The 26,792-nt window shown below is 38.5% G+C and overlaps 1 protein-coding gene across 1 annotated transcript in view; it reads right to left on the bottom strand.

Annotated features, from left to right (window-relative positions):
• GRM1 (glutamate metabotropic receptor 1) overlaps positions 1–26,792 on the bottom strand; it is a 397,420-nt gene that overhangs the window by 33,524 nt on the left and 337,104 nt on the right. Inside the window, 2 exon segments of the mRNA XM_040627927.1 lie at positions 1,989–2,919; positions 12,312–12,438. Of these exon segments, the coding sequence (XP_040483861.1) occupies positions 1,989–2,919; positions 12,312–12,438 (1,058 nt within the window).

Here is a 26,792-nt window from a genome sequence, read left to right as displayed (position 1 = left end):
GGCTTATAAGGAAAGGAGTTCCATCTGCAAGAAGATGATCAGAACGTACAACAACGCCTGGTTGCCAGAGGGTTGCTAAGCATTGTTAAAGTCGCATCAGCTTATCCCAGCAGCAAGCACTGTATAATATTCATCAGTCACTGCTATTGGACAGGTGCTTATGGAGTTCTATGTACAAGTGTACATAAAATCATTGGCAGAGCTTCCATAAATGCATATCCCTGGGTACCAACACAAGATATCCCCATCACACAGGTCTCTTCTTTCATTAAATGGTTAGAACAGCTTTCAGAAATGACCGTGACCAAAAATCACATGAAAGTTTCTGAAGAACCGTAATAAAGGCAGAAAAATCAGAAACATGGATGTGTGTAATGGTAGGTGGTAGAATGGAACTCTCATAAAGCCATATGACATGGGACAAAGGAAATCTCTTAGTGACTACAAACATCCCAGCTTAAAGAGTGTTTTCTCCTTTCTCATTGTGCTTCTTCCCACTCCTTCCCTCTTAATGAAAATTGTCATGACCCCATTTTACATCTGGACTCTGTGGCTATGGTCTATTATTTTTTTCTCATTTCATGGCACTGTTCATTTGCCTTCATGCTTACTGATGAGTCCCTGCCAGAGGGCTGCTTCTGATGGCATGCTGGCTAGCATGAAAACCCAGGCAAGGGGAAAAAATGACTAAGCAAGTTTTATCAGTGTCTTATAATAGAACTTGAAATGGATATGGCAATGAGTAAGCATGCATTATGAACTTAATCCTTAACATGAAAAAATTATTATTTATTATTTGAAATAATAATAATACCATGGATTAAAAATTTTTTTTTTCCATAGACTCCTTCATCTGATCCTCAAACCAATTATATGATCTCTGTAAAAGATGTCCATGGTACTGCTTGGCAAGTAAAGATACAAAACACAGAGGTTTAAGGCATGTATGCTTTTTGACATAAGATGAGAAATTTCATGCCAGTTAAGACCTAGGCAAAGAATATCTAACTAAATAGAATTACACTTTCAAGTCACAGAATTTCACAGTGACTGAGTTTCCTCCCTTATAAAATGGGGAAAAATAACACCAATTCCCCTTGTCTTGCTGGCTTGTTCAGGTGGGTGAAAAACATACAACAATGTATATATTATAATTATTTATACTAAAATTCTTTACTTTAAAAGGATTGTTTTGGAAAGAAAAATTAACACTCCTAATGGGGAAAATTGAGCAATTTTTGGATGGTCAATTACCTTTAGAACTTCTAGCATCCATGTCATTTTGGAGCTCCTCACCTTTATCTAGTTTCTTATTTCTTTTGGTGTTTTATGGCTCAGAAACAAACCATTCTGGTGTGACCTTGCAGTGAAGGTAGCAAAACTCACATGTAGCATTATGGAACATCTTTATTAAAATCCATTAATGCTCAATAAATAAGAGGGGCATAGGACTGTTGCTTAAGGGGGGAACTTATTTCAGGACAGACTTGCTGCTAGGTGCATTCAAATTACAAAATAGTCAAATTTCCCCAGGTGCTTAATTTCCTTCCTTCCAACCCATGATAAGTAATGGTGAGACTCCAGAGTGATAAAAATAACTCAGAAACTTTATTCAATCATAGTCTAAACTAGAAATTAGAACTAGAGTTTGCGTTTCAATCCCGGACCTCAGAGATGTGTTGATGTTCCATAAAGGCGAGGACCCATGTGAAAGGAAAAAGTTATTAGCAGAGAAGAAGCTGAAGGTTCTAGGTAAGAATAGAGATATGCTCAGCTGGTTGTCGCTTCACGATCCTCGCTTTTTCAAAGGAATGAAAACAAAGAAGACCTTAGTATTCCTACTGCAAGAGAATGTGAAATTCAGAAAAAAGGAGAAAAGATTAAGAAAGGAAATGCAAACCGTTGGGGAAATGGAAGAACATGATTTAGTCAAATAGAAGCAAAGAGAAAAGAGAGAGGAGTAGGTAAAGCCGGGTCAGATAACTCACTTGGCATTCCCTGCCCCTGGTTTCTTTCTTCGGAAAATGTTGAGGAAAGTGTTGGAGCGGCAGGGCAGCTTGCCATCGCCAACATGCATGCGGACTACATCAGAGGTGGTGAAGGCACTGCGGACATTCCTCTCGGGCTTGGCAATAATGATGTACATCTTGGGAGTGAACATGCACCCCAGGGCCACCGTTACACTGAGGCTCACTGCAAAGCAGGTGGTGATGATCTTGTAGTTGCTCCCAAAATAAATGGGCACAAAAGCCAGCCAGATGATGCAGGTGGTGTACATGGTGAAGGCGATATATTTGGCCTCATTGAAGTTGGCGGGCACGTTGCGGGTCTTGAAGGCATAATAGGTACAGCTCATGATGAGGAGTCCATTATAGCCCAGAGGGGCCACCACACCCAGGTTGCTGGTATTGCAGATAAGGTAAACTTCCTTGATACTCGGGTAGGACAGAATGGGCATGGGGGGCTCCATGATGATCAAGGTTACCACCAGGGTGAGCTGCACACTAATCAGAATTGAGGCAATGATCACCTGGGCCCAGGCACTCATGAACCTGGGCTTCCGGGTGCAGATCTTCTTCTTGCTGCCAGCTAGGATGCGTGCAATTCGGTTGGTTTTGGTCACTAAAGCAGAGTAGCACATGGCAGAGGAGAGGCCAACCAGAAGGCGCTGGAGGTAGCAGGATGTGGTGGTAGGTTTGGCAATGAGAGTAAAAGGGCACACATAACCGAGGAAGATGCCAGCTAGGATAATGTAGCAGAGCTCCCGACTGGAGGATTTGACCACTGGTGTGTCCCGGTACAGCACAAAGATGAGGGTAACAAACAAGGTGACAAGTATGCCCAGGCAGGAAAAGGCGATGGCTATGATGGATTCTATGTTGCTCCACTCAAGATAGCGCACAGGAATAGGTTCACAGCCTGTAATGAGAAAGATAGTTTTTTTTTTTTTTTTTCATTTTTTCTTTTCAAGTAGGCTTCACACTCAGTGTGGAGCCAGATGTGGAGCTCGAACTCACAACCCTGAGATCAAGACCTGAGCTGAGATCAAGATTCAGATACTTAACCAGCTGAATCACCCTGGTGCCCAAAGAAAAACAGTTTTATAATCCAAGAGTTCTGCTGATCACTAATAACACTGCTTACTGGTTACCAGAGGCATAGCTATGTTCACATCTTCCATATTTTGTGTTATTTTAATTATTTTTTTAAATGCCTCATTATTACACAATAAATATACACCATTGTCTTGTCAAGACAATTGTGTTCCCAAACCTGGTCTCATCACAAGACTAATGCGACATACTTGAGCCTATAAAAGTAATCTTTTCTCCCAACACCAGCTTTATAAATGGATGCCACTCTGTGGGTGGAACTTCGTTCTACACTTTCAGAAAAAGAAAAAGAAGGAAGCTAAATTGTGTTTCCCGGGAAAGTTAAATAGTGATAATGTAATAGAATAAGTAAGTAAGAAATACACTAACAAAATTTTTATTTTCACATAGCTATTGTCCAGAGGTAAGTCCAGCTCATAGACAAGTACTATTTTGGCCAGCAGTGTTTTAAACATAAATTTTAATTGAATTCTATAGAAGATTCTGCACTTTCCCATTTATTGCATATTACTCACTTTGTCTCACCCCCTGAGTTACGTGCGATCCATCTGTGGTATCTGAGGGCTTTGCATTATCAACTTCTATCAGACATACCAGGAAAGGATGAAATAGCCTGTCACCCATCTCTTGAAAGGAGAGATGTTCCTAAATACCTGGCTTTCTTTTCCCTCAGATGGAGAATAAAGTCTTTTTTGTATTTCATGGACAGAGAGAAATTTGTCAGGTCCTGGAGACAACCTTTCGTAGAACTTTGTGTTTGGTCTGGGCCAGTATTTCCCAAATTGTGAGAATAAAAATATGTCCATCACTCTAAGAAAAGACTCATCATTCTACAGCCATGGGAACAAGAACCATCACCACCTGTTTTACTCCTGTTCAGTCAACAACAGCTTCCCTCAAAGAACATGATTTCTGCAAGCCAATCAGTCAGTGTCACCCCTTGCTTCTCATAATCACCCAAGTAAGAACAGACTCAATGCAGTAAACGAGCTCCAGCCATTCACAAGCACACAGTCTTGACTGATCACAGCGGCCCCTCCCTCTTGTGTGTCAGGGGCTTATCTATGTCAAAGTCTCACCTTCCTGGGAGAACTTCCGCTTCCTCTAAAAAGTCACATTTTAATCCTAAATCTTCTCATTTCCTTGATAAAGTTTAGAAAAATGATTAGATAGGTAATTTAGAATAACAAGAACTATTATGGGGGGGCTTTTGATAGAACATTTTCAATGAATTAAAATATTTAAGAGGGCTATAAACAAATAAGGAGATAAAATACTGAATAGTCAACACTCAGCTTTTTTAACTAGCATACTGAGCTTGCTAAATAAAATTCAAATTCCAATGTAGTCTTTGTCAGGGCCTTTACAACCTTCTGAAAGCTAACCCTCTTTTCATTCCTTTTTCTATGCAACTTTACCTGGTTTTGTAAATGAGCTAATCTGTCCTTAGAGCTTTCCTTAGAAAAAAATACCACATTTTATATTTCTAGAACACAAGTCAGATCAATGAAAGCTGAATTAAAACCCTGGTCTAGAGCCAATTAAGAGATATAATTAATGATTTTCCTAAACCTCAGGGATACAGGCAAAATATTTTCTGTAGAATTCAGGATTTTTATTAGATACTTATTGTCCTATACTACAGATATGTACCAGTTAATTCAATTAATTGTTAGCCTCATGGAGGAAAATGTTTAAAAACAGCATATTAGAAAAGAGAAGATTTAAATAACCTAGTAGTATAAAGTTTAAAAAATAGAAAATGCATTATATAAGGCAATTTTGAAAGCGTTTCTCTCAAAAAAGATGCAAAATTATAAACTAAATACAGATAAAAGATAGACTTCATGACATCTTCAAACAATACTGAGGTAGATTCAACACCTGACAAGAAAAACTATACCTTTGTTTTGTAAAAGGGCTCAGACCTGAATGAGGGGAACCAAACAGAAGAAAATGTTAAACTATAAAATTACTAACTTAGAAAATATCCAGTATGTGACTAGATATTTCTAGATAGACTTAAAAAAAGTAAATAAGCCAGAAATCAATATAGTTGTGGATCTTTAGGTAAAACAACTAAAAGAGCCTCTATTCTCTATGATTTGGGAACCTGTAGATAAGGAAACCTATAGATCCTTCAAACAGAAGTGTCATTTAAGGGACCAGTGTCTCACATTAGCTAAAATTCAGGACTACTATTTGAAGTCTGTCCAGTGACTTAACTCCATGGCAAACACTGATACCCAAGAACTCCTTGTCCTTCCTCTGAACTCCCAAGGGAGGCAATACCTGATATAGGTGTCTTTATGTCCACCAGTAATTTCACTATTCACAGAACATCAGATAAATTGGTTTAATAAAACCACAGAAATGGTGAAAATCTTTAATAATCTTATGCCCCAACTCACAACTGGTATTTGAGATTATTGTTAGAAGGGTACATTATTCTCCGTGACACAAAACCCACAATTTTAATAGGTAGGATTAACTTCTAGACAAAATGTACTATGGTTCCCTACAGATGATCAAATTATGACTGCTCTAGTCATGAAAATACCTATACTATGTATAATTTAAAAAATTATCTAAGGAATATTGTTAGCCCCAAAATCCTTATGGACAAAAGAAATAGGAAGGTGGATTGGAACAGAGCACATAAACATATAGATTATCATATGTACCTAGATTGTCATAAATCTTTCTTTTTTTGTGTAAATATGAAAATGATGTACCATAATCTAGATGTATTAACAGCACAGCACATATCAAAGAACCATAGCTCATTGTGGTAGGTTCACAGTAAAAAAAAGGTGCCGTTTAAAGTTATAGCTACTATAAAAATACTTAGAAATACAATAGAAATATTTCAGAGATTATCATGCTAAGCAGACTGCTCTGACTAAAAATCCTAACAAAAGCATCTCATATAAAACAAATAATTTATGTCTGTAATAAATCCCTGAAGAAGTTCAAGTATTCAATTATAGATATAAAAATGTGGCCAGAAAAGAAGTGCTTAAAAGAAATTCCAGAAATTTCATGATTGTATTGTAAGATTCATGAAGGTAGTATCTGACAAAACCAAATGGCTATCTGATAGTACCAGATGAAATATCTACTAGGCATTTGATAGACTCCTGATGGAAAAAATGAAAGAATTCATTTCAGTAGGGACAAGTTGGCCGCAAAATTAAACACTATTGGGGAACAACTTCTGGGATAGCAGATGTGGCCAGTTCATGCTTTATTTGTAATTAAATCAATTAGGACAATTGTAAAGGTGGAGGCACTAACTGAAACAATTGCAAAAGAACTTTTGAGTTACTCCAAAGGGATTGTATACAGTGTTCTCCGTCTATGGTTTATGAATATGCACTAGTTTAAACAGTGTGTTTATTTTGCAGATGGGCTGAAACATTCTGTTGAAAAGCCACAATACTTACAAAGGCTAAAATATGATTAGATTTGTGGTCTTAGTGAGCACATTCCAATTGGTCAATCTAGTGATATGGGAACATCTTCAGTGGAACACTTTTTCATGAATTTAAATTATGCAAGTCTGTCTTCATTCCCAACCCTCTGGACAAATAATTAAGGAACCTTAATATTGTTGAAGTTTACACCCCTTAGTGATTTTAAACTGAGGTTCTGCAGAGAGCCTTCAGAAGCTGAAGGCCCATAGAAGTTGACTGTTAACTGAAGAAGTTTATAGCAAGCTGATGACTATACAAAGGTCTTCTGTGCAAGATCATCTGAAGAAGATTCTTATGTAATCATACTTTCCTTTGTATACTTTCTTATTCATACTTCTTTACTGATTTAAAACTATATAAATTCGAGTTTGTCTTTAGCGTTCTCCTTACTACTAATTAAGTATTTGCCTAAACCTATGTTTTACTAGACAATCATTAGCTCAATAATTCAATTATATCAAGCTACTGTTAGGCATATCATACTAACTTTCAATAATGATACTTTTTGCATATGCAAAGATTCCACAAGTTCAGATATTTGACCGGACTCAGGAGATTCACAGAATACACTCGTGGAATATTTTTACTTAAAGGCAAAACGTATAATATAGTAAGAGAAAGACAGTGCAGGTAAGCACCAAGGGGCAAAGAGATATCCCGGTGCAAGCTCTCTAAGATGCTTACTCTCACAAGGGTACACTTCATCTTTGAATTGACAGCTCAAGGCAGAAGTTCCCAGTAAAGTCTTTTTATGACCTTCAAGTCATATGGGCAAGTCAGCCTATCTAATATGTCAGCTGAAATCCATCAGTAAACAAACTGGTTTTGGTTGTCACCAGTGGAGTTTCAAACTCTGAACTGCATATTATAAATATCAGTCCCCTTAATGTAGCCAAGAGTCAAAGACAGGTAGGTACTGAGGCATCTCCACAGATAATCAGAGTCGTCCAAGCCTAGCTGTAAATTAGGCCTAATCTACGCAGTGTTCTATACACAAATGTTAGAAGGAGATATAAGTATGCTGTGCTGTAACAATAGCATTATGTCAACAACACCCCAAAACAATATACTTACAACTCTACTGTGATTGCTTTATTTCTTGTGACGATCCTAGATTCTTTTCCCTAAGGGGAAACCAGACTTTTCAATGCCAATCCAGAACCACCCAAAACAGAATCACCTGAGGATAGGGACTGATCATTTATATTTTGAACCGGCTTTGTTTTCTCCTTCTTTTTCTTCTTTCCTTTCCTTGTTATTTGTAGACATCCTAAATTTGAGAAGCATTAGCTTTGATTCCTTGAAACAATTAGTTGTAATATCCATATTGTCCATATATGCAATATAATATGTAATGTATTTTTTGTCCTGTTCTGAGGTTTAAAGAGTTGTCTAACCCCCAGATGTGTTTGGGTGTCTCAAGCCTGGAAGGAATGGGAGTTAACTTCAACCAGTGGTGAAGACTGTCCTGGCCCTACCTGACCCCCAGCACCCGAAAGCAAAAGCCTTTATGTGAGTTGTGCATACTATATCTAAAGCCTCGAAAACTTAGGGACCTGGCAGTATCTGTAGTTACAGTTTTCCCAGAGAATCCAGAGCTATCAGATAAGTCCATTTCCTTCAAGCAGACTACAAATTACTGAGCAAAATCCAAGAGAAGTGATAATAACTCTGATGTGAGGAACAGGAAGTTACTCTTGGTTTTTTAAACAAATATTGGTTCATTGGAGGAAACTACAATTTAATATTGGATTTCTTCCTAATTAGGTTAAGACAAATTTAATCTGAATCAAGAAATAAAGTCCACAGTTATTCTACCCAAAAGGTCTTCAGACATTTTAGCAGTAACAATAATACTTCATAATCAATAAAGCATCATCAAAATGCTTTCTTTAATGTTATTACATTAATATCAATTACCTACAAGGAGAAATTCTGTTTCAGGGTCAGTGTTTAACTCAAATGTCACCTTCTGTGAAGGCTCTTCTCTTCACAGGGAAAAATAATTGCTTTTTTCTCTGTGTTCACATGACATTTTATACATACTCCTGTTGTAGGATTTAAAATTGATGTTTACATGTCTAGTTTCATAGGAAGTTCTTTCCCAGGTTATAAACTTTATTTCATTCACCTATATGTTTCCAGTTTCTCAAAAAAATGCTCACAAAGTAGGTGTTAATGTATAATATAAACTTAGGTAAATGAGTAGATAATGTAAGAGATCATAGCAACTGTTGGGATGGGGAAAATAGTAAAAATTAATTAATTCCTATAACTTTATAATATTTTCTATGTTTAATGATAAAATTTAGTGGAGTGGTGGCTTTCTGAGGAATCCTCTTTTGCTATTTGACTTTTTAAAAGAAATAAGTAGCATCAGGTTACATATAATTGGCTTATGAATTGTTAAACTACTGTCAAGTTTTATATTGTGGCAGAAGAGATCCCTGTTTATGCATCATAAGAAATAAAGTGTGAAATTTAAATGCTGAATTAAAATGTACATTTTCCCAAGAAGAAAATATGAGAAACTTATTAACAGGTTCAGAAATTGCTTCCTCTAAGTAATATATCATTTTTTTCTTTATAGCCAACAAACAATATATTCTAATGAAAACAATAATGCATTTATAAACATGTGTTTAATTCATTAATATTAGAGTCTTTGGAGCATATATGCAAAGTAGCTGGCTCATAAAATAATTTCATGTGTATTAGCAAACTTTACCTTCAGTAAAAAACACCGTTTCCTAAAGAAGAATGATTTCTCATTTTAACTAAAATTCAGTAAAAAAAAATCCACCTGTGAAAACAAAACACCTACTTAAAGGCTATGCATTTACTCCTCTGAGTATTTTTACTGGTTTTTGGTATTCTCTGCCTGTGGCTTTTCTCTTTTCACAACTACTGCTACCATGGCAACACCCAACAACACATTGCCATGTAGTGCACACTTGCTCTGAGCCTGACATGGCACCAAATGAGTGGCAAATGAGACCTCATTGTCCATTCATGTGTAAGACTGAAAGGAATCCAGAAATGACAGGTGTCATTAAATCTAAGTATAAACTAATCAGAGATGCGTATTCCGAAAGACCCTAAACATAAGATTTGCACAATAATCAAATACATGATCCAAAAGTAGCCACTTGCTTGTTGCTATTAGAATAGGACGGTCTGAGTTGTTGCTTGGCTCAACTCATTTGAACACTAACGTGACTTTGACACATGTGATGGATGATAGATTAAATATTTTAGAAAGATAATCACATTAAAAATCTACGTATAGTGAAGGAGGATATTTTTTATGCCTTACTCACTCAAAGAGCCTTAAATCAATGGTGATCATCCTCAGTGGGCAAGTGGGCAAAAAACATACCCACAATGGAAGATCTCACAATGGAATAAAATATATGACTGAGTTCAATTATTATAACATATTGGATCTTTTGAAAACGTTTTTTGTACTGTAATGTCTTAAAATAGGATAGAAGTTCTTTACCAGGTATCAGATAAGCCCCAATCAAAGTAAAAATGGAGCAGTAGGAAAAGTTTCAGGAAGCCCCAAAAAATGTAGACTAGAGAAAAATTCTTACACCTTAAAGCCAGGGCTTCTGATTTCTAAAATCAACCTGAGAAAGCCTAGCTTTGTCTTTGAGCCTCTTCCCAGTCAGCTGTCGTCTCAGTCAAATAGCAGAGAGGACTGACTAGTAAGTCAACCCCCTTTTGATACAAAAAGGCCCAGCAGGAATCACACACTATGAAGGAGAATAAAGACATGAACAGAGGCACAGCATGAGTGGGAGAGAAGCCTTGTTGTCCAAAAGTGGCTGGAAAAGCTTTTCCAAGCCACTCTATTGCATGCAACCAGGAGATAAGTTAGACCCAGGATAAAAACCCTGGCGTCTCTATTAACCAAACGCACCGACCTGGATGAACTTAGGTAAGTCCCTTCTTTCTATTTCTCTCAATAGAACATTTATTAGACAGCTATTATGTTCAAGGCACTAGACTATGAGCCAGAGAGTAATGTTCCTCACAGGATGGGACAGGAACCAGGTGCCTCAGAATTTGCTGGGTCCCATCTCAGAACTAGTGAACAGGAATCTCTGCAAGTAGGTAATACCTGGGTAATTTTTAGGCATTTAAAGTTGAAAACCAGTTTTCTGTGACAGAATAAAAATATGAGTGAGATACAGTTTTTATCTTCAAATGTATTCTAATCTAACTTCCTCTTCTTTCAAAAAGGTTTTTGTACTAAATTTCTTAAAGCTTTCTGACACTCATTTTAGATTAACTTTTTCTAATAAGATTACCATTTTACAAGGTACTTCCACTAAATAAGTAAAATTTTCATTATGTGACCTGGTTCTACTTACCCAGCTGTTTTTGATGTGTTCTGAATAAGTCATACAATTTCTTAGTTGCTATTCTTATTTGGGAACCGATGAAAAAGTAAAAAACAATCAGAAATGTTACCCTTCCTAATGATTTTCAACAGCACCCAGGGAAGCAGAGGATCAGGAGTTAGTGAACTGAGCTCTGCTCCTAACTATTTGCATGACCCTGGGCACACAAGGACAGCTCTTTAGGCCTCAGCTTCCCTTTTCTAAAAGGAGGGATGAGATTACTTAAATGACAAGGTCTGTATGTACTCGGACGACAGTTTCTATGGCTCTATTAGTCTTAAAATTTGTGCAAAGTATTTGTGAAACACCTCTCTTGTGTGAGCTCATACCAGTATCCATGGAAAACAAAATTCATATATTTGAACATTGCTTTTATGAAATTTACAAACTCATACAATGTCCATCCATATGATTCCCATTGATTTTACTAGTAAACCGTCTCTTGCATTCATATATTCTTCCATNNGCAGCTTCCCTTGTCCATGCCCTCTGAAATTACTCACTTGAACTAATGCAATAATTCCTAGCTTCTATTTTTCATCCAGTCTCACTACACCCCTCAGACTGCTAGTAGGTGCATCTTTCTGAGACATAAATATCATGATGTTATTTGCTACTTTGAATTCTTCAATGGTTCTCCTGTGCTTAAAGCCACAGTCCAAACCCTTAGGAAAAGTCATGCAGAAGCTTGTTACCATCCACCACCAGTCTCATTTCTGGTCTCCGTTGGGTCCTTGTGTCTACCAACCAAGCCCATACACTTATTTTGTGGTTTTCCCCAAATGTGTTACATGCTTTCATTTTCCCATCTTCTACTTTTTCTCTGGAATTTCTTTCATTTCCTTATCTGCCTAACAAACTTTATGCAATATCTCTTTTATATTAATAACAATTTAATATTATTTTTATTTGTTTCTTCCCTGGTAAGTTTTAAGCAAAATAAAGTAATAAGGCAAAATAAATCTAAGGCAAAAAAATACTGCCTCACTACAAATGTTCGAGAAAAGTTTACAAATATAAATGCAGGTAACTAGAAATATCTTCAAATAAAATTTTAAGAAACAGAAAACAACTGATATACCAGAATACCCTTTTAATTCACTTTTATTTAAATTTTAAAATGAACTTGCCTTTCAATATGGATCATGGAAAACTTATGAGAGGTTTCTGTGTGCTCTTTGACATAAGCATGAAAAAGTACCACTGTAAATAAACATCAAAAAAGACATGAGCTGTTCGCTCATATTTTAAAAAATGGGCATACTGAGAAGGCCCATAGCCAGGGACAAGGTCTAAAGTGAGGCACTTCCTACCTGTCAAATCTGCACTGGGCCACCACCCCAAGTCACAGGCTTTGCAGGTGAACTCATCTTGCACATATTCATTCTCTTTGCAGGCCGTGCAAATCCAGCAGCAACTCACTTCTCCTTTCCGTATGACCTGTAACACAGGGATAGTCCATATGCCTTAAAGATGAGCTCCCCAGAAAGTCTTCTATTTCAATACGGACTTGTTTTCACACTACAATAAAAAAAGAGTAATTCTTCAAAATATCCTATATGTCTCGGAACCTTAAGTACCTGCGTTAGAATATACCTGATTATCTTAGAGTTCAGATGTGAATTTCAGTTCATTCCATGCTGGGTTTGGAGGCTTTTCAAAAATAATGTCTTTTATGAAGGGAATTGATAACATTATCTTTTTCAGAGTTAAAAAAATTAAACAGTTGAATTTTATTATTTATACTCATTTGTATTATCCTCAGAAAAATAAAAATAATTTTTTCTTCTCTGACAGAGCAATGTTTAACCACAAAAGTTCTTATATAATAAAATCTTATTAATTCACAAAATCTGAGGAATTATGGAATTTTATAATTATGAAAGTCTGAGCAACTTTATATACATTAAAACAGAATGATGGCTAAGAAAGTCAACCCTATTATTGGCCTTGTGACTTGCTCTAGTGAACTTAAAAGATTCATAAATTGTTGGAAGAAAAATTACTAGTCCAAAATTACTGAAGAATCATTTATTATTGGAGTAGTTTAAACTTTCTCCCATTTTCAATCTGGTAAGCAAATTTCACTTGACACAATACCAAAAAAAGTCAAAACACACTGCATTTCAAGTGAGTTTCTTGTAAGCAGCACAGATTTAGATCTTGCTTTCATGTCCAATCTGAGAACTTCTGCTTTTTATTGAAGTGTTTCATACATTGACATTTAGTATAATCATTGGTGTGGCTGGAAATGAAAATCTTGACCGGATGCTGGACATTGTGTACATAAGGTATAGCATGCTGGATGTTTTTCCTTGAAGAAGTATTGGCCTTTGTTCTGGCAGGAAGCTCAACTGCTTGTGTCTCAGTTTGAGTATTGTTTTTAATCTTTTAGGACAAGTCTAGAAGAGTCTCTAGGAGTAATTAAACCTTATTATTAAGGTGTGACCACCTGGGGTTTCTACTTAATTCCTTGTGTATTCAACAAAGCATCTCCACTCTGGCTTGTGGAAAATAAGACAATTCCTGGATCTGTGTGAGCTCAGGGATTCCAGCTCCCGGGTAATTTTTTTTCACCTGGACTTTTTGAATTCCGCCCTACTCATGTGCAGACCCGTGTTCAGTGAAATGTTTAAGAGAAACTATATTGCTAACTTCTGGGACATTTTTCTGAATAGTTCTCTCCCTTACACTGCACTGCAAATTCTCACTGCCTTGGCCTTCCTAAACTTTTATTTCTGTCTTCTTGAATTTGCAAGATTGTGAAGCTCTGTGTTCTCTTTCATTGAACAACAACAAGGAAATTGCCTCCAGGCAGAAAGCCTGAGTGATTTTAGGGTTCACCTTGTTTGTTTGTCTTCACTTACCTAGAATCAAGGTCATGCACCGTTTTCCAATGTCTGAACACAGTTATTTCATATATTATGTCAAGTTTTCTAGTTTACACCAAAAGGCAGTCTGGGCCCTGTTACGCTTTCATAGCCAGAAGCACAAGTTCTTCCCTAATACATTAAACATTATTAAATGTTTTCATACACAAAATCAGAAATTAAACTGTAAATATTGTCATACCTTAAAATCATAAAACTCTAGTCTTTGTGAAAATAAAACTATCTTCTCACAGAGCAGGTCAAAATTTATACCCCTATCTTAGAATTACATACAAAATATTAAATGACAGTATATTTTCAGAAAATGTAAAAGATTTTCTTTTTTTTTCTTTTACTTCAGATAACTTCAGAAAGTAGAATCAAATTAAATCTTTTTTAAAAAACTCCCAGCAACCTCAAAATAAGCATGGGAAATTTACATTCTAAATAATAATTTTTTAAGTGATATGAGAAAAATTGAGTATATGAATACTGCTTTCTTTTTTTAATTGGCATAGAAGTACAGTAAAAGCCATCACAAAATATTGTATATCCCTTTAGTCAGCTTTGTCTTTTTCTCTTGGTATAAAAATAATACTACTAATTCAACAAATTCAGAAGGTGGTAATGATAAACAAATTGATTTATGCAGAATGAATAGTGAGGGTAGATCCTGTGAGTAACTGGCACTTGGAAAGTATTTAAAGTTAGGTTTTATATGACTGAATAAAAGAATGAATAATGATTAGCTTATCCCTTTAATAAGTAATGAAAATGGAGTTGCTTAAATAGAGTTATATTTTATGACTCCTTTATTCTGCCACTAAGTATGTGTACTATTGGCATACAACATCTATAATATCTGTTTGTCTTTTTTTTTTTTTTTTTTTTTTTTTTTTTTTTTTTTTTAGAGAGGGTGGGGAGGGGCAGAGGGGGAGAGAGAGAGAGAGAGAGAGAATCTTAAGCAGGCTCCATGCCCAGCGCAGAGCCCAATGGGGGGCTCGGTCCCACAACCTGAGATCATGATCTGGGCTGAAATCAAGAGTCAGATGCTTACTGACTGAGCCACCCAGGAGCCCCTGACTTGTCTTTTCCATCTCTCAGTCACCCCTCTAGACTGAGATTCTATCACTTTACACGTGAATTCTGGTCAGTCTCCTAATTATACAACATGCTCTAATTTCTTCTTGCACTAGAGTAACATGCACACAGCTGCCAAGATCACCCAAATAGCCCATAGGCTCCTCAAGAAAAGGAACCAAGCTGACTTTCATTGTTTTCAGATCATAGTCATCAAGGGACAGATATGTACCAAAAACACATAGTAGGAAGCCAATGGATGGGTATTGAATAAATCTTTAAAAAAAAAATACAATTAGGCCACACAAAGAAGTTTAGTGCCTCCCTACCCCAATACCTTTGGAATATAAGCTCTTCAGTCAGGCATTCACTTAGTCCCTGGTTCTTGTTTCTGTACCTAACTTTGTCTGTTATTAATTTCTTATGTAAGTCAGCCAAATGAGGACAGAGCCTCTGCCAGCCCCTCACTGTGTCTTCATTAATGTCCACATAACTGTTTGTTCTGTTTGTTTTGGAGGGAGGTTTCAAGTAGAGTAGAGACATCACTAAATTTGTGTTTTATCCAACTTGCTTTCTACAAGGAGTGTTCTGGCTGCTATATGGAGAATAGAGTTTAAAGAGAGAGAGAAAGAATGTGTGTGTGTGTGTGTGTGTGTGTGTGTGTGTGTGTGTGTATGTGTTAATCCATGGCTCTCACATGGAACCGTAGAGTAAACAAATAAATATGTTTTAAGGAAAGAATGAATATTACCTTTCTTTCAGAATGTCATCTTTTCTCCGTCAGTCCCTCTGTGTCACTACTTTCAAGGGCAGATACATCACAAGCTCCAGACACTATTTCTGGAGCAGTAAATCCCTTCGAATATTGCCTTATTCATAATTCTCTAGTAGCTAAAATACACTTGGTATTTTATTACTACAGGCTAGATTTTGTCCTCTAATTTTTTCATATCCATATAATAGATTATGTTTCATTCCGATACAGCTCTTTTTTAATTCCTGTTGTCTCTAATTTATATCCAAACCTCCCCAATAGCATGAATATTGATTATTTTTATATTTTCTGTATTTTGATATAAGTCATGCTTACTGATACTTCTTTTGCATGTATAGTGGCCCCTCCTGATCCATGGTCAGTCTTTGTCCAGAAGCATATGATCCTCCTGACATATTATCAGGAGGTCAATAGTAGCCTAACACTGCATCACAGTACCTACATCATTCACCTCACTTCATCTCATCACGTAGGCATTTTATCGTCTCACATCATCACAGGAAGAAGGGGGAGTACAGTATAATAAGATATTTTGAAAGAGAGAGAGGTCACATTCATATAACTTTTATTACAGGATACTGTTATAATTATTATATGCCATTATTAGTTACTGTTGTTAACCTCTTACTGCACCTAATTTATAACCTTTTCATAGGTATGCAGCTCTAGGAGAAAACATAGCATATATCAGGTTTGGTACTATCTGTGGTTTCAGGCATCCATGAGGAGGAGGGTGTCTTGGAACATATCCCCCAAATAAGAGGGGACTACTATAGTATATATTCAATTTCTGAATAAAGTGTTTTTTTCACTTTTGTCACAAGCAAACACTTTTTATGATAGCTTTGAGTCACAAGAACAGTTTTGATATTTTACTGAAACTGCCCTTGAAGGACCAAGGCTTACTAAGGCCCAGAGCCTGCTTTGATTCTTTTTATGTCCTGTGTGCACGGTGCTGTTTATTGTTAGTGAGACCAGGTGAGCTGCTGGTACAGACAATGCCCTGATTCAATTACATAGACCCTGTAGGAGTCTTAAAGTATTTATGCAAGGAAATCAAGTGTTCATTTTGTGACTACGTTCTGAAGTAACCTGAAATGGATTTTTTAAATTAAGGTTTTATTTAGAAAAAAGAATAAGGGTGCCTGGGTGGCTCAAACAGTTAAGTGACCGACTCTTGACTTCAGCTCAGATCATGATCTCAGGGTTATGAGATAGAGCCCGTGCCAGCCTCCAGGCTCCATGGGGAGTCTTCATGAGATTCCCTCCCTCTGCCTCTCCCACAACATGTGTGCACCCTCTCTCTCAAATAAATAAATCTTTAAAAAAAAAGAATGAAAGAAAATAAATAGCATCAGGAGAATATAATAAAGGAAAGGTAACTGTGAATCAAAGGGAACATAAAATTTTCTTCAGAAGAAAAATGCCTGAAAGACCAAACAGAATAAAGAAACTGAATCTATCCTACTTAGGACTGTCGGAGAATCAGCTGGAATCAGCTGCATGAGAGACGAGCTAGCACTGCCCGCCTCTGTCCCCACCATGTCTTGTATGAGAGCTGGGGCAGCAGGCAACTTGAATATGGATGTTTTCTCTCCACTGAACTGAGTTCCTCAAAGGAAGGGGCCTTGTTTAAGTTTCCTTTGCATTTGTGGTACTAGTGAAATACAGAAGCTGAAGGGACTCCATTTTAGAAAAGCTCCATCTCTTTTCTACTGGGCTTCATTTACTCATGTTCCATATTTTGCCTCTAAATACGCCGAAGAAGCTCTGTTCTCATTTCAAGGGGGAAGTAAGAAAGTTAATCGTTCTCTGAATTTTGTTCTAGGCCCCAAATCCTTGATAACAACTAAGAAAAGACAGATCCCAAACATGTTCCAGGACGTTCGCTTCAAACAAACCTCAGCTGATAGTGGCATCAATACTCCTAGCTTCACTAATTTATGGAATAGCACCTGTTGTTCACCTGACACTCACCTTGATTGGACCCTTACCCTGATTCCTGAAGAAACAGGTACCTTAGGCCCTTTTCTAATTTATACCCCTCCCCCAAACAATGACAAGACTCATTCTCCTTTCCTTTCCAAGTCTCCCAGATACTCTGTCTGCTATTCTCTGTCACTCACGCTATTCAATAAACTCTTCTTCCACTTCTTCTGGCTCCTGGCTTTTTTTTGTTTTTGTTTTTGTTTTCATGTTTGATTTCCATCCTGCGCAAAGCCAAGGGCCCTCTTGACTGGTCTTGTGACACCCTCCCCTGGGTCCTTGGACCCAGCCTGCCCACATCACTAGCATGGTTCTTGGCACATATTAATTACCCAATAACGTAGATGGGAGAAAAGAAGAAAATAATATAGACTATGACATAAACAGAAGAAATGGAAATGAATTCAAAGAGAATGAAAAATAAGAGTATAGTGAAGAAAAACTTACAAAAACTCAATTAAAAATACCAATGGAAAAAATCCCCACATTTTAATCTAGTACAGGGAAAATGTAATAAAAATGGTATAGGAATATAAAATCATCACAAGAGCAGACATATATTGAACCAGGCTATCTGCTAGGACCCCTGTACAGAGCTACACTAACCCTTCACAACCGCTCCGGCGGGTGGAGTTAATTATGTGCATTCTGCAGATGAGGCAGCCGCTGCAGAAGGGATCCATATCTTGGGCAAATCTCAGTCATGTTATCTGCAGTTATGTCCAAAAGCTAGGCTCTTCCCAGTGTAACAATGGCTGCCAGGGTGATGACATGTTATGCTGAGAACCAAAATTATATCTCAGAGGTTGGTAGATATATATTCAATTAATCAACCTTTATTCAGTGGCCCAGTGTGCCAGACATGGCCCTATGCATGGGATAAATTTTTGAAAAGCCCCATTGTTAAGGCTAGGGAGCTCAAAATCTAATGTAATGTGTTAATGCAGCACTTAGGGGCCATATTTAAAGAGACACTCTTCCTCAGCGTTGTGAAGTATGCACAACCTGCACAACCTTGCACAACCCTGACAGCAAATGCCTCCTTAAATTCTTCTACTTCAGTAAATGTTTACTTACAAAAACAAATGGGCCCTGTTTCTGCCAGTGCCACTGCCACTGTCCCATGTCATGTGATTTAGCAGCAGTGCCTATCAGGACTCATCCCCAAAAATTGGCAGGCTGGGTCTGAAGCTAAGGTGATCACTAAGAACTTCAGTAAACAGGTGATCAGCATAGACTCTGGTCAACTTATGAGGGGCAAGATGTAGGGATTACTCAGAGTGGCTGTGGATAAATGAATAATTCCACAGAGTTTGTCATTCTGACAAGTGCTTGCAGAGTTTCCTCCTCATCCAGAGGGACCATAGTAATTTCATGTTTTCACATGCACAATAAGATATCCAAAAAAAGGTATTTTTGTTTTCATTTTTTTCAAAATTGTAGCCAATATATTTTTAGTTGCTGGAGCAGATCATATCATTGTTATGCAATCACAGGCTTCTCAGATAAGGATTTTTTTTTTTATATATTCCTGTGGGCAATTTATATTCAGATCTTGCCATCCTGCGGTGGAATTTAAAAAGGATTACATAATGGACAAACCATATCATCATTTCACTGGTTGCCAAAATGGCTACATTAACTATGAACAGTTTAAGTGGGCAGTTTGCTTTGATTCACAAGAGAAAGAGAAAGCGGAGGTGGATGGGACAGTCGTGGTTGGTGATGTTATTGCTAACTTCTTAGCTCGGCTCATGGTTGTATGAGAATAATCTTATTCTGAGAAAACACAAGCTGAGGTATTAAGGTATGGAGTTTCATATTTGCACCTCACTTTCAAATGGCTCAGGGAGAACATATGGGAAAGAAAAAGAGAGAGGACAAAAGAAATTAAGAGAAGGGTGAGGGGAGAGAAAATACAGTGAAGGATTCACATTTACTGAATGTAGTTGGTGGCTATATGAGTGGTCAATTTAATGTGTTTTCTCATGTTTGAAAGTGAGGAAAAATGAGGGAAGTATTCACTAGATCAAAATTATGAGCAAATAGGGAGAAAGTTGAACAAAAATAAAAATACCATTACAGATATGGGAAGTATCCAAAGAGAATTCACAGTTAGTAAGCATGAAATAACTTCAAAAAATGTCCAAAAGCTCCAGGCGGATGGGCTGGATGTGCTGGGTGGTGGGGACAGGCCATGACACACCTGTGCAAGCCATGTAGTGACCAGAGAGTAATGTTTGCACTGTGGGAACATCCGCTTGAGGCAGATGTCAATCTAAAATGATTCTCTTGCCACGAAATTCAAGACAAAATTCTTCTTCCTATTGCCATGGAGGGAAAACAGCCTATCCAAGCAATTTCAAAGCACATGAACTGGAGGAGAATGAAACTATTCTAAATGCTATAGCCTAGCATATAAAAACAAAAATAGCTACAAGTATAAAGAAGTGTAGCTACAATATGACACACTTTGAACTCTGAATTTTGGAGCAATAGCAGATGGAAAAAATGAATATAAAATAATTTGTCCTGTATGATCCATAAAGTGACCTAGAAGAAAATCAGCAGGTGAGCTACTCAGATTCAATGTGAAGGTAGGAAGAGTGCAAGGAGGTGCACCATATGAGCTCTTTCCACCCCACTGCCCTAACCTCCCAATCCCAGGTATTGGGATCAAAGGGACAGTATCTCATCAGGTGGTGAATTACCAGGAAATGGTGTTATAGCCTCTCTTTGGTTATTTTTTTTTAATTTTTAATTTTTATTTATTTATTTATTTTTATGTAAAGTTCAATGATTCATTAGTTGCGTATAACACCCAGTGCACCACACAATACATGCCCTCCTTACTACCCATCACCAGCTTATCCCATTCTCCCACCCCCCACCCATCTGAAGCCCTCAGTTTGTTTCTCAGAGTCCATAGTCTCTCATGCTTCATTCCCCTTCTGATTACCCCCCTTTCTTTGGTTATTTTATATTTTGATGAAAATTTTCCAATGTTTTCATCATTGCAAAATAAATGGAATGATAACACTTTTCAAAGTTCATTTATCTGATTGCACATAATACAATGTTTCATAATCTAGCACATTATCAAAGTTGTTTTTCTCCCTGAGGATATTTAATTGTGATATTGGCAGGTGTGTTATAACTTGAAGTACAAACATTATAATGTGCCTACATTTTCTTTTCAACTTTGATACTGGATAGCATGGACCCAAGACACATCTATTTCCTGTAGTTATTTCTGCATAAAATAACAGGAAAGATTGTTGACAAATAATATATGTCCTATCATATAAAATTCATCCTTGTCACATTTATTTTCTTATCATTTGGAAAGGTAGGGTGATGCTAACTGCTAGACGATTTTAGCCAAAATGGGTATCCAGCCTTTCAGAGAGACAGCATCCCTTGCAGAATAATGCTGGGACTGGGCTAAGTAAGCAACTGTAAATATAGAGAGAGTTCTTTCAAGAGCAGGAAAATGTACAGAGGAAGACGAAATGATGCTAAAGAGGCTACAGAAAGAATGGTTTAACAGCAGGCATTAAAGGGATGATCTTAGGTTGCTAAAAATGACAAATATTCTGGAATGTGAGGCTCTCATCCCTAATCTCTGCAGAGCCTTGAAGTATAAGATCTGCAACAAAGTGGCTGCTTTTTAATCACTGACCTATGTTGAAAGGTGAGAGTGTCAATGTGGAAATTAATATTAGCAATCATATTTTTTTAAGAAGGATATTATTAGAAACTACAAGTTTTCTACAATGGCAACTTCTCTCAAGTAGCTATACTTAGCTACAGAAAAACCCAGAGACAAACTCCTCTAGCAGCATTACCTAATCATGCTTATGGCATTATTAAATCTATGGACACGTAAGTCCAATTAAAGGTCAATGTAAATGGTTTCTTAATAGACTGTGCTAGCGCCCTTTCAACTTTGAAGACATCTTGGTTCACAATGAAAGTGAACATGTCCCTTTTAGTTTGATACTCAACAAATCCGTGGTTTGGCCCCTTTGCTGATCTAACTGGAGTGGGAAACAGAGGGGCATGGAAGCTGATGCTGAACAAGGGGCTTTAGCGTTTTAAGTTAAGCAATCTTCTGGGGTCCACACTGCTAACACCTTTTGAAACTAAACTTTTATCTTTCCAATAGAAAATGTCAACAAATAGGAAAGAATCAGGCTTATCCCTTGAAAGGAAATTAGTTAACCTAATTCCAAAGTCTGTGGTTTGTAAGATATGTGTACCTGGGCTTTTCTATACATATGTAAGGTGTATTTTATTATATGACAATATGGCATGTGTAAATGAGGACACATTTGTGATACATTCTATTACGTTCATGTAATTTCTCCAGAATTCTGTTTTGACTGGCTGGGTGAGAACAGGAAAAATTGGGGCTCTCCATTCCTCATGCCCAAGCCCCTAGCCTCAAAACCATCCTCTTAAAGTAAAGAACCCAAAGGCAAACTTAAGGGGAGAAAAAAAAGAAAGGAGAGGAAAGGAAAAGACTAGGAGCCAGGGAAAGCAATCTGCAGGATCCTTTCCCTCGACTTCACCGCTGGTTTCCTTGCTTCTATTAAACTCTTCCAAGCTTCCTCGCTAATACTGCTTCCTCAATTCTAGATTCTATTCCTTGTTAAAGTAGAGCTCTATTTGTCAACTACTGAGAAAATAAGGCTTAGCAATTGAGACTTGCATTTGTAGAAAATACACCAAGTCTTCTAATGACAGGTAGTTGAACAACCTGAGGCGATGGGATGCTGAAAGCTCTGGGCTGGCTCTGAGCCCAGCTTTGGCACTTTCTAGCTTGAGAAAGCTTGAGGCAAGTGACTCAGCCTGTCTGGGCCTCAGATTCTTCATCTGCAAAATGGGGGCCATAGTATCGGCTTTAAAAGTGTTGTTTTAAGGAATAATTTAAACGGTGACTGTAATGCACCTATTCTTGTACTTGCATAAGAATATGCTTGATAAACATTTGTCCCTGACCTCCACTGTCCTTCTCCTTCCTTTCACTGCCCCTCTTCATCTTCCTGCCCTTTCTCGGCTCTTTCCCGCCCTTCATCACACCAAGAAAAGTCACTGCACACCACATGTGCCAGGCCCTTGGTGTTTGCTTGCAGATCCACTGTGCACACGTTGTGTGCTGCCTCAAAACCTCCTCCTCCAGCCTATCTCCTAGGCCCTTGGCCACTGTCTCTTGGAAAGTCCTGGACACTTCTGCACCCCTACCTCAGCCTCTATCACTGTTGCCTCATTTCCGGCTGGCACCTCCACCTGTCTGTCTCTGGATTTCAAAACAGCCTCCATTGTATTCAGCACAACAGAAGCCCAGACCAGACTGCAGGAGACCTACAGAGGCTTTGGTCCCCTAATCACTTCTAATCTGAAAAAGGACCATGGAACGGGACATGGATTCTGGCTTCCCCAGTAGCTGCCTAGAGGGATCAGATGGTGTTACTTCCTGTGAGCAAACTCTGACCACGGGAAGCAGAAAATGGCATGGCACAGGTGCACACATCCTTCTTTCCTCCTTGCTCCAGCAGATAGTCCAAGCGGCCTGTGCAGAGATCTGTGGGAGGCTGAAAGACTAGTTGTACTCAGTGAAGTGGCATCCTGCTCAGTAAAGCATCACCTCAGTGACGGTGGTGGTGCGGCGTTTTTCCATGCCTCCGTGGCCTCTCCCCTTCCCCTTCACTCTTGCATTTCTGAGATTCTATTTCCCAGTAATGCACTAGCACTTAAGCCTTGTTTAGTTTTAAGGTTTCAAGGAAACTTGTGAACTACACTGTCCAGGCTTTTTTGCCAATGTCTTCTGGATGATGTTGGCAAAATGCAAGGACCTAATGGGAGACAGAAAAGAAGGAGAGAGAAGAAGCCAAGGTATCCTCTCGTGCCCACTTCAGGGGGCATCTTAGGAGCAGTTGTGACTTCTCCCTGGGTCCCTCTGGCCCAGGGTGAGGACGATTCTTGCTGACGGTGACCTCTGAGGTGCCCTGGGCATCCTCCTTCACTTTTATAACCAATTTCTTATATTAAATTCCCTCTATCAAACAATCCGGCAAGGGTTCTTTTTTCCCTGTCTGAACCCCCTGACTAATATAACACACAACCATAAAAAGTTTGATTTTATTGAACTGTGTTTATGGAATGGTTAAAATAAATTCTGTTTCTGTAAGATATTATATTTATAAGATATTATATTTATATTTCTAAAAATCAGTAACATAAAAAAACTGGACTTCTAATTACTTTGAGGGAAATTACCATAAGAGATTTCTATGGGTTATCATAAAAAGAGTCAAATCATTTATTTTAGCACTTTAAATGGCATTTGATATTGAAAATGAATACTTCTTTTCTAAACATTATATTTCCCAGTTAATGCAAGTGCAAGTCCTACAATCACCTTGCTCGTTGTTGCCACTCTCTTATCTTTGTAGTGGCTACTGAGGGATCTGGCTCTCTGCATCCTGGGCCTGGTAGGTGGCAAATTGGTGGTGAAAGAATATAAGTACTATCATTTGGCAAATGGGATTCAGATTTCATTTGTTTCCATACCTCCCTTGGTGCTTATGGGAAACAAACAAACATTCCACCTCCCCCACCTCCACTCCAGGTGCCATTGAGAACAGCCATATTTTCTTCCTGCAGGGTACAAAATATTTCTAAAATTAGACCCCAAGAGATTTGCATTTATAGCAAGTGCTCTGTAATGGCTCCACGATGATTTCTGGGATCTCCTTCAATAACAAACGCTGCATGGGCGTAATGCAAACGTGTTGCCAGAAATACTTTAGTATCTAGGCAAAGAGATGTATGCAAACAGCCTTTCCTCTGAACTCGGGGAGGAAAGGCCTGTCTTCTGGAATGTACAAATCGGAATCCACATGGTATGTGAGCCCCCCATGCATGGCCTGCCAGCAATCACAGTGATAGCAGGGAATTGTGAAAGGGGGCTAGAGTTCAGAGATTCTTTAGACTGACTTGTTTTCTCTTGCCAGGGTTGGTTGGTTGGTTGTTCTTATACTCTGAAAAACCCAACTTTGTAGTTCCATAAACTGTTTTACAGCGGTTGTGTGCAGCGTAGACAATATTACCACACAAGCAGGAAAGGCTTGAGCCAGACGTGTGACCCACTCTTTGAGTCGCAGAAGTACCTGAGCTCAGGGCATCTCTTTTGTCCCCATGGTATGACCCCCATCTCAGATGTCCTGTTTCCCCACCATCCAGAAAGGATAACAAACATAGAATCCAGTGGTCTGGCATCTAGTGGAAATAGTCAAGAAGCTATGGACTTCTGGATTTTAAACCACCTGACAGCCTCGAGTGAAAAAATTTCATCAGGACAAGAATCAGAAATGGGATTCCTGGGGAGGAGCCCATACACACTGGTGTGGCTGCAGCCATGCTTACACTGCTGAAATACTTCGGTGCAGAGTGGAAACTCATGGTATCTTCGAGCCTCCTGAATGCCCCATGCTACTCCAGCCTTGCAGGACTCCTCGCCCATATCCTCCCACGATCCAAGGAACAACCCTGGGCTTGGCAGCAGGCCTCCAGCACCCTGTCACAGCACCAAGAAGGAGTCCATTCTGATTGGTTAGTTGTCATGACAATTATTAAGTACTTTTAATATCACATCTGCATAGAAGGCACAGGAAATTTAAAACGAGGGTGAATAAAATGAATGTAACCTTGTGTGTTAACTATAATAAAAAAATAAAATGCAGGGCGCCTGGGTGGCACAGCGGTTAAGCGTCTGCCTTCGGCTCAGGGCGTGATCCCGGCGATCTGGGATCGAGCCCCACATCAGGCTCTTCTGCTATGAGCCTGCTTCTTCCTCTCCCACTCCCCCTGCTTGTGTTCCCTCTCTCGCTGGCTGTCTCTATCTCTGTCAAATAAATAAAATCTTAAAAAAAAAATAAAAAAATAAATAAAAAAAAAAAATAAAATGCAGTCAACCAACCCATCAATCAAACGAACTAGGGTGCACTCTCTCAGAAGTCTGTTGCTTCCTCAAAGTGGCCCGTATCACTGACAGTTTGAGTCCATCACGACAGCTCTTCAAAAGATGCTGCCGTTTCCAAATCCTCTGCCTTCACTGACCAGTAGAGGTGAGGCTCTTCTAGTTTCTGCACCAGCACTTCCGCACATGACCAGACCCCTCAGTGTACCTGTCAGGGCTTCTCACCACAGGGGCGGTTCCGCAGCTCTCAAGAAGGGCAGGCGGCCTGGCAGCGTGGCTGGAGGGGGGGGGGGCACGTGGCCGGAGGGGCCAGCGCCTCCCATGGTGTCCACTCCAGCCCAGCTGTGCTGTGCGACATTGACGTGACAGCCTGTCTGTTCCAAGAGCTGAATCACAGAAAATTAGAGAGGGGAAAGACCTACTAGGTCATTTAATCCGTCCTCTTGCCAGTTGGCAGTCACAGCCCTACACTCCATTTCCTAGGGCATCATCGAGTTCGGTTTTAAATAGCATGGATCCAGGCAGCGCTGTTGCCCTGCCTTCTTCACTGAGAATTCTCTCTAGCTTGCCCAGCCAAAGGCTCGGTATTTGATGTTTATTTACTCTACTGTTATGCATACAGCAATATCGTGGTTACTCGCTTGCCCCAGGCTGATAAAAAAAGCTTCTAAGAATAATTAGGAAGTGAGGACTCTCTCTTGGCTAGAAAATGCCAATTTCAGGAAAAAATCAAAGAATGTGGTGGTGAAAAGAGAACTGATAAGCAGCTTCCGTGTTAGCTCATTTCAACTTCTTTTATGTTCGTTACGTGGTTATTTTGTATTGTTCGGCTTCTGCTTTCTTTAACAATAGCTACAACTATGACTAAGCAGTATCACTGGTTTTGGTTTCCACATTTACTTCTGTTTCAATTTTTAATTCGAGTATTTGTCCCCTTGCTTTCTATACTGTATTGAAGATTTCGGCTCACCATTGCAATTCAGATAAGGGCTATTCTTTAATATTCGAATGGTTTGCCTATTTCATTTCCTAATCTTTCTTTGTTTTTCCAATTTTAGCTAAACACAAGAACAAAAACAGAAAGCTTGGCACACTCTTT

The sequence above is a fragment of the Ursus maritimus genome, unplaced genomic scaffold, assembly GCF_017311325.1.
Source record: "Ursus maritimus isolate PB19 unplaced genomic scaffold, ASM1731132v1 scaffold_13, whole genome shotgun sequence".
Taxonomy (NCBI): domain Eukaryota; kingdom Metazoa; phylum Chordata; class Mammalia; order Carnivora; family Ursidae; genus Ursus; species Ursus maritimus.
Note: the sequence above shows the minus strand (reverse complement) of the source record. Positions and strands in the feature narration are given on the sequence as shown.